This window comes from Ranitomeya imitator, chromosome 8 (assembly GCF_032444005.1).
Source record: "Ranitomeya imitator isolate aRanImi1 chromosome 8, aRanImi1.pri, whole genome shotgun sequence".
In the NCBI taxonomy this organism is placed as follows: domain Eukaryota; kingdom Metazoa; phylum Chordata; class Amphibia; order Anura; family Dendrobatidae; genus Ranitomeya; species Ranitomeya imitator.
The window spans coordinates 5,213,094-5,221,012 of NC_091289.1; the positions used below are offsets into that span (position 1 = coordinate 5,213,094).

At 54.1% G+C, this 7,919-nt stretch overlaps 1 protein-coding gene across 1 annotated transcript; it reads left to right on the forward strand.

Annotated features, from left to right (window-relative positions):
* Positions 1–1,994: 1,994 nt before the first annotated feature.
* On the forward strand, positions 1,995–5,726 carry LOC138647491 (proteoglycan 4-like). The gene is made up of 5 exons (XM_069736516.1): positions 1,995–2,067; positions 2,462–3,510; positions 3,736–4,419; positions 4,501–4,899; positions 5,676–5,726. Exons 1-5 carry the CDS (start codon positions 1,995–1,997, stop codon positions 5,724–5,726), a joined length of 2,256 nt encoding a protein of 751 aa, XP_069592617.1.
* Positions 5,727–7,919: the final 2,193 nt, after the last annotated feature.

The window sequence follows — 7,919 nt, forward strand, 5'->3', positions numbered from 1 at the left end:
TAGTGATAGAAAGCAGAGGGTGGTTATAAATGGTATAGTCTCTAACTGGGTCGCTGTGACCAGTGGGGTACCGCAGGGGTCAGTATTGGGACCTGTTCTCTTCAACATATTCATTAATGATCTGGTAGAAGGTTTACACAGTAAAATATCGATATTTGCAGATGATACAAAACTATGTAAAGCAGTTAATACAAGAGAAGATAGTATTCTGCTACAGATGGATCTGGATAAGTTGGAAACTTGGGCTGAAAGGTGGCAGATGAGGTTTAACAATGATAAATGTAAGGTTATACACATGGGAAGAGGGAATCAATGTCACCATTACACACTGAACGGGAAACCACTGGGTAAATCTGACAGGGAGAAGGACTTGGGGATCCTAGTTAATGATAAACTTACCTGGAGCAGCCAGTGCCAGGCAGCAGCTGCCAAGGCAAACAGGATCATGGGGTGCATTAAAAGAGGTCTGGATACACATGATGAGATCATTATACTGCCTCTGTACAAATCCCTAGTTAGACCGCACATGGAGTACTGTGTCCAGTTTTGGGCACCGGTGCTCAGGAAGGATATAATGGAACTAGAGAGAGTACAAAGGAGGGCAACAAAATTAATAAAGGGGATGGGAGAACTACAATACCCAGATAGATTAGCGAAATTAGGATTATTTAGTCTAGAAAAAAGACGACTGAGGGGCGATCTAATAACCATGTATAAGTATATAAGGGGACAATACAAATATCTCGCTGAGGATCTGTTTATACCAAGGAAGGTGACGGGCACAAGGGGGCATTCTTTGCGTCTGGAGGAGAGAAGGTTTTTCCACCAACATAGAAGAGGATTCTTTACTGTTAGGGCAGTGAGAATCTGGAATTGCTTGCCTGAGGAGGTGGTGATGGCGAACTCAGTCGAGGGGTTCAAGAGAGGCCTGGATGTCTTCCTGGAGCAGAACAATATTGTATCATACAATTATTAGGTTCTGTAGAAGGACGTAGATCTGGGGATTTATTATGATGGAATATAGGCTGAACTGGATGGACAAATGGCTTTTTTCGGCCTTACTAACTATGTTACTATGTTACTATGTTACTCCTCCCTGCAGAACATCACCCCTCCCTGCAGAACATCGCCCTCCTCCCTGCAGAACATCACTCCTCCCTGCAGATCACCCCCTCCCTGCAGAGCATCGCCCCTCCCTGCAGAACATCGCCCCCCTCCCTGCAGAACATCCCCCCTTTCTGCAGAACATCGCCCTCCTCCCTGCAGAACATCGCCCCCTCCTCGCAGAACATCACTCCTCCCTGCAGAACATCGCCCCCCTCCCTGCAGAACATCCCCCCTCCCTGCAGAACATCGCCCTCCTCCCTGCAGAACATCCCTCCTCCCTGCAGAACATCGCCCCCTCCCTGCAGAACATCGCCCCCTCCCTGCAGAACATCCCCCCTCCCTGCAGAACATCGCCCTCCTCCCTGCAGAACATCCCCCCTCCCTGCAGAACATCGCCCCTCCCTGCAGCACATCCCCCCTCCCTGCAGAACATCGCCCCCTCCCTGCAGCACATCCCCCCTCCATCTTTTTTGCTGCAGACTATCCCACCCTGGCTCAGCAGCCTGTCTCTGCCCTGCAGACCGTTGCACCCTGTGATTACAGCCCCTTTGGCTGCAGATCGTTGCTCCGCGCTCGGCTCCTGTCTCTGCAGGACAGCGGGGGCCCCACAGCCAGCCGAGGAACTACAAGTCCCAGCGATCTCCGGAGGGCTGAACTGGGACTTGTAGTTCCTCGGCTGGGAACTGGGACTTAGGACTCTGCTGTGTCGCAGCTGCGGGTCCGGTACAGATTCATATAAAGAGCAGACAGAACCGGCGCAGAAATCACAGTACCTGCTCCGCCGTCTCCAGGCAACAGGACGCCGCGTATCCAGGGAGATACCAAGTCATCCGCAGGGAGGACGGCCGGACACGCCCCCAAAGTCTGAATATTAGCAAATTTAGAAGATGCGGCCTCTAGCGGACATTACACAGAATGCAACGAAACCAGTGTGCAATGACCGGGAGACAGCGGCGCCTAGTGGCCACTAATGTGAGCGCCCCGCACTACACGGGAGACAGCGCCCCCTGTGGTCACAGAGAAGAACGTCCCCAATACCCGGGAGACAGCGCCCCCTGTGGCCACAGAGAAGAACGCCCCCACTACCCGGGAGACAGCGCCCCCTGTGGTCACAGAGAAGAACGTCCCCACTACCCGGGAGACAGCGCCCCCTGTGGCCACAGAGAAGAACGCCCCACTACCCGGGAGACAGCGCCCCCTGTGGTCACAGAGAAGAACGTCCCCACTACCCGGGAGACAGCGCCCCCTGTGGTCACAGAGAAGAACGCCCCCACTACCCGGGAGACAGCGCCCCCTGTGGTCACAGAGAAGAACGCCCCCACTACCCGGGAGACAGCGCCCCCTGTGGTCACAGAGAAGAACGCCCCCACTACCCGGGAGACAGCGCCCCCTGTGGTCACAGAGAAGAACGCCCCCACTACCTGGGAGACAGCGCCCCCTGTGGCCACAGAGAAGAACGTCCCCACTACCCGGGAGACAGCGCCCCCTGTGGTCACAGAGAAGAACGCCCCCACTACCCGGGAGACAGCGCCCCCTGTAGTCACAGAGAAGAACGCCCCCACTACCAGGGAGACAGCGCCCCCTGTGGTCACAGAGAAGAACGCCCCCACTACCCGGGAGACAGCGCCCCCTGTGGCCACAGAGAAGAACGCCCCCACTACCAGGGAGACAGCGCCTCCTGTGGTCACAGAGAAGAACGTCCCCACTACCCGGGAGACAGCGCCCCCTGTGGTCACAGAGAAGAACGTCCCCACTACCCGGGAGACAGCGCCCCCTGTGGTCACAGAGAAGAACGTCCCCACTACCCGGGAGACAGCGCCCCCTGTGGTCACAGAGAGGAACGTCCCCACTACCCGGGAGACAGCGCCCCCTGTGGTCACAGAGAAGAACGTCCCCACTACCCGGGAGACAGCGCCCCCTGTGGTCACAGAGAAGAACGCCCCCACTACCCGGGAGACAGCGCCCCCTGTGGTCACAGAGAAGAACGTCCCCACTACCCGGGACACAGCGCCCCCTGTGGTCACAGAGAAGAACGTCCCCACTACCCGGGAGACAGCGCCCCCTGTGGTCACAGAGAAGAACGCCCCCACTACCCGGGAGACAGCGCCCCCTGTGGTCACAGAGAAGAACGTCCCCAATACCCGGGAGACAGCGCCTCCTGTGGTCACAGAGAAGAACGCCCCCACTACCCGGGAGACAGCGCCCCCTGTGGTCACAGAGAAGAACGTCCCCACTACCCGGGAGACAGCGCCCCCTGTGGTCACAGAGAAGAACGTCCCCAATACCCGGGAGACAGCGCCCCCTGTGGTCACAGAGAAGAACGTCCCCAATACCCGGGAGACAGCGCCCCCTGTGGTCACAGAGAAGAACGCCCCCACTACCCGGGAGACAGCGCCCCCTGTGGTCACAGAGAAGAACGTCCCCACTACCCGGGAGACAGCGCCCCCTGTGGTCACAGAGAAGAACGTCCCCACTACCCGGGAGACAGCGCCCCCTGTGGTCACAGAGAAGAACGCCCCCACTACCTGGGAGACAGCGCCCCCTGTGGTCACAGAGAAGAACGCCCCCACTACCCGGGAGACAGCGCCCCCTGTGGTCACAGAGAAGAACGCCCCCACTACCCGGGAGACAGCGCCCCCTGTGGTCACAGAGAAGAACGTCCCCACTACCCGGGAGACAGCGCCCCCTGTGGTCACAGAGAACGCCCCCACTACCCGGGAGACAGCGCCCCCTGTGGCCACAGAGAAGAACGTCCCCACTACCCGGGAGACAGCGCCCCCTGTGGTCACAGAGAAGAACGCCCCCACTACCCGGGAGACAGCGCCCCCTGTGGTCACAGAGAAGAACGCCCCCACTACCCGGGAGACAGCGCCCCCTGTGGCCACAGAGAAGAACGTCCCCACTACCCGGGAGACAGCGCCCCCTGTGGTCACAGAGAAGAACGCCCCCACTACCCGGGAGACAGCGCCCCCTGTGGTCACAGAGAAGAACGTCCCCACTACCCGGGAGACAGCGCCCCCTGTGGTCACAGAGAGGAACGTCCCCACTACCCGGGAGACAGCGCCCCCTGTGGTCACAGAGAAGAACGCCCCCACTACCCGGGAGACAGCGCCCCCTGTAGTCACAGAGAAGAACGCCCCCACTACCCGGGAGACAGCGCCCCCTGTGGTCACAGAGAAGAACGTCCCCACTACCCGGGAGACAGCGCCCCCTGTGGCCACAGAGAAGAACGTCCCCACTACCCGGGAGACAGCGCCCCCTGTGGTCACAGAGAAGAACGTCCCCACTACCCGGGAGACAGCGCCCCCTGTGGTCACAGAGAAGAACGTCCCCACTACCCGGGAGACAGCTCCCCCTGTGGTCACAGAGAAGAACGCCCCCACTACCCGGGAGACAGCGCCCCCTGTGGTCACAGAGAAGAACGCCCCCACTACCCGGGAGACAGCGCCCCCTGTGGTCACAGAGAAGAACGTCCCCAATACCCGGGAGACAGCGCCCCCTGTGGTCACAGAGAAGAACGCCCCCACTACCCGGGAGACAGCGCCTCCTGTGGTCACAGAGAAGAACGTCCCCACTACCCGGGAGACAGCGCCCCCTGTGGCCACAGAGAAGAACGTCCCCACTACCCGGGAGACAGCGCCTCCTGTGGTCACAGAGAAGAACGTCCCCACTACCCGGGAGACAGCGCCCCCTGTGGCCACAGAGAAGAACGTCCCCACTACCCGGGAGACAGCGCCCCCTGTGGTCACAGAGAAGAACGCCCCCACTACCCGGGAGACAGCGCCCCCTGTGGTCACAGAGAAGAACGCCCCCACTACCCGGGAGACAGCGCCCCCTGTGGTCACAGAGAAGAACGCCCCCACTACCCGGGAGACAGCGCCCCCTGTGGTCACAGAGAAGAACGCCCCCACTACCAGGGAGACAGCGCCCCCTGTGGTCACAGAGAAGAACGTCCCCACTACCCGGGAGACAGCGCCCCCTGTGGTCACAGAGAAGAACGTCCCCACTACCCGGGAGACAGCGCCCCCTGTGGTCACAGAGAAGAACGTCCCCACTACCCGGGAGACAGCGCCCCCTGTGGTCACAGAGAAGAACGCCCCCACTACCCGGGAGACAGCGCCCCCTGTGGTCACAGAGAAGAACGCCCCAACTACCCGGGAGACAGCGCCCCCTGTGGTCACAGAGAAGAACGCCCCCACTACCCGGGAGACAGCGCCCCCTGTGGTCACAGAGAAGAACGTCCCCACTACCCGGGAGACAGCGCCCCCTGTGGTCACAGAGAAGAACGTCCCCACTACCCGGGAGACAGCGCCCCCTGTGGTCACAGAGAAGAACGCCCCCACTACCCGGGAGACAGCGCCCCCTGTGGCCACTGAGCAGCACTGCAGATCGGTCTCTTCTTCCTCGCTGGTCGCAGCCTTATCACTGTTAATCCAGAACATAACCCTGTCGCTCCCACCTTTCGGCCTTCGTCTCGCTCTTCTCCTTCCTCCTCCTCTTTGTTTCCGTCCCGATTACAAACAATCGATGTTAATTATATAAAATTGAGAAATAATTTAATATTCCAGGAGGTAGAAGATGCCACCGGACCCCAATCCACAGCCATGAGTCTCTTTTAAGAGACAGCAAGTTTGAAAAATAAGAAAAAGAAAAAAAAAAAAAAAGGAGCAGCGAGCGGCGCCGTCTGACAGAACCTGATATCACAGATCGGATTTGGTCCCAGAAAATTACTACACCTCAACAAACCTGGGAAACACACATTCGCCAGAAGACTCGCTACACTCATCAGGAGGGCGTTAAACTAGAAGAAGAGGGGACGGGAAGAAAAACATTAGACTCGAACAAAGACGACCCAGGAAAACATACTCAGAAGGGAGGTAAGAACATTTCTAAAACAATCCACAGCGAGGAGATTGGAACAAAACAAAATCCTCTAAACTGCATGCTCGCAAACGCCAGAAGCCTGACAAACAAGATGGAAGAACTAGAAGCAGAAATATCTACAGGTAACTTTGACATAGTGGGAATAACCGAGACATGGTTAGATGAAAGCTATGACTGGGCAGTTAACTTACAGGGTTACAGTCTGTTTAGAAAGGATCGTAAAAATCGGAGAGGAGGAGGGGTTTGTCTCTATGTAAAGTCTTGTCTAAAGTCCACTTTAAGGGAGGATATTAGCGAAGGAAATGAGGATGTCGAGTCCATATGGGTCGAAATTCATGGAGGGAAAAATGGTAACAAAATTCTCATTGGGGTCTGTTACAAACCCCCAAATATAACAGAAACCATGGAAAGTCTACTTCTAAAGCAGATAGATGAAGCTGCAACCCATAATGAGGTCCTGGTTATGGGGGACTTTAACTACCCGGATATTAACTGGGAAACAGAAACCTGTGAAACCCATAAAGGCAACAGGTTTCTGCTAATAACCAAGAAAAATTATCTTTCACAATTGGTGCAGAATCCAACCAGAGGAGCAGCACTTTTAGACCTAATACTATCTAATAGACCTGACAGAATAACAAATCTGCAGGTGGTCGGGCATCTAGGAAATAGCGACCACAATATTGTACAGTTTCACCTGTCTTTCACTAGGGGGACTTGTCAGGGAGTCACAAAAACACTGAACTTTAGGAAGGCAAAGTTTGAACAGCTTAGAGATGCCCTTAATCTAGACTGGGACAATATCCTCAGAAATGAGAATACAGATAATAAATGGGAAATGTTTAAGAACATCCTAAATAGGCAGTGTAAGCGGTTTATACCTTGTGGGAATAAAAGGACTAGAAATAGGAAAAACCCAATGTGGCTAAACAAAGAAGTAAGACAGGCAATTAACAGTAAAAAGAAAGCATTTGCACTACTAAAGCAGGATGGCACCATTGAAGCTCTAAAAAACTATAGGGAGAAAAATACTTTATCTAAAAAACTAATTAAAGCTGCCAAAAAGGAAACAGAGAAGCACATTGCTAAGGAGAGTAAAACTAATCCCAAACTGTTCTTCAACTATATCAATAGTAAAAGAATAAAAACTGAAAATGTAGGCCCCTTAAAAAATAGTGAGGAAAGAATGGTTGTAGATGACGAGGAAAAAGCTAACATATTAAACACCTTCTTCTCCACGGTATTCACGGTGGAAAATGAAATGCTAGGTGAAATCCCAAGAAACAATGAAAACCCTATATTAAGGGTCACCAATCTAACCCAAGAAGAGGTGCGAAACCGGCTAAATAAGATTAAAATAGATAAATCTCCGGGTCCGGATGGCATACACCCACGAGTACTAAGAGAACTAAGTAATGTAATAGATAAACAATTATTTCTTATTTTTAGTGACTCTATAGCGACAGGGTCTGTTCCGCAGGACTGGCGCATAGCAAATGTGGTGCCAATATTCAAAAAGGGCTCTAAAAGTGAACCTGGAAATTATAGGCCAGTAAGTCTAACCTCTATTGTTGGTAAAATATTTGAAGGGTTTCTGAGGGATGTTATTCTGGATTATCTCAATGAGAATAACTGTTTAACTCCATATCAGCATGGGTTTATGAGAAATCGCTCCTGTCAAACCAATCTAATCAGTTTTTATGAAGAGGTAAGCTATAGGCTGGACCACGGTGAGTCATTGGACGTGGTATATCTCGATTTTTCCAAAGCGTTTGATACCGTGCCGCACAAGAGGTTGGTACACAAAATGAGAATGCTTGGTCTGGGGGAAAATGTGTGTAAATGGGTTAGTAACTGGCTTAGTGATAGAAAGCAGAGGGTGGTTATAAATGGTATAGTCTCTAACTGGGTCGCTGTGACCAGTGGGG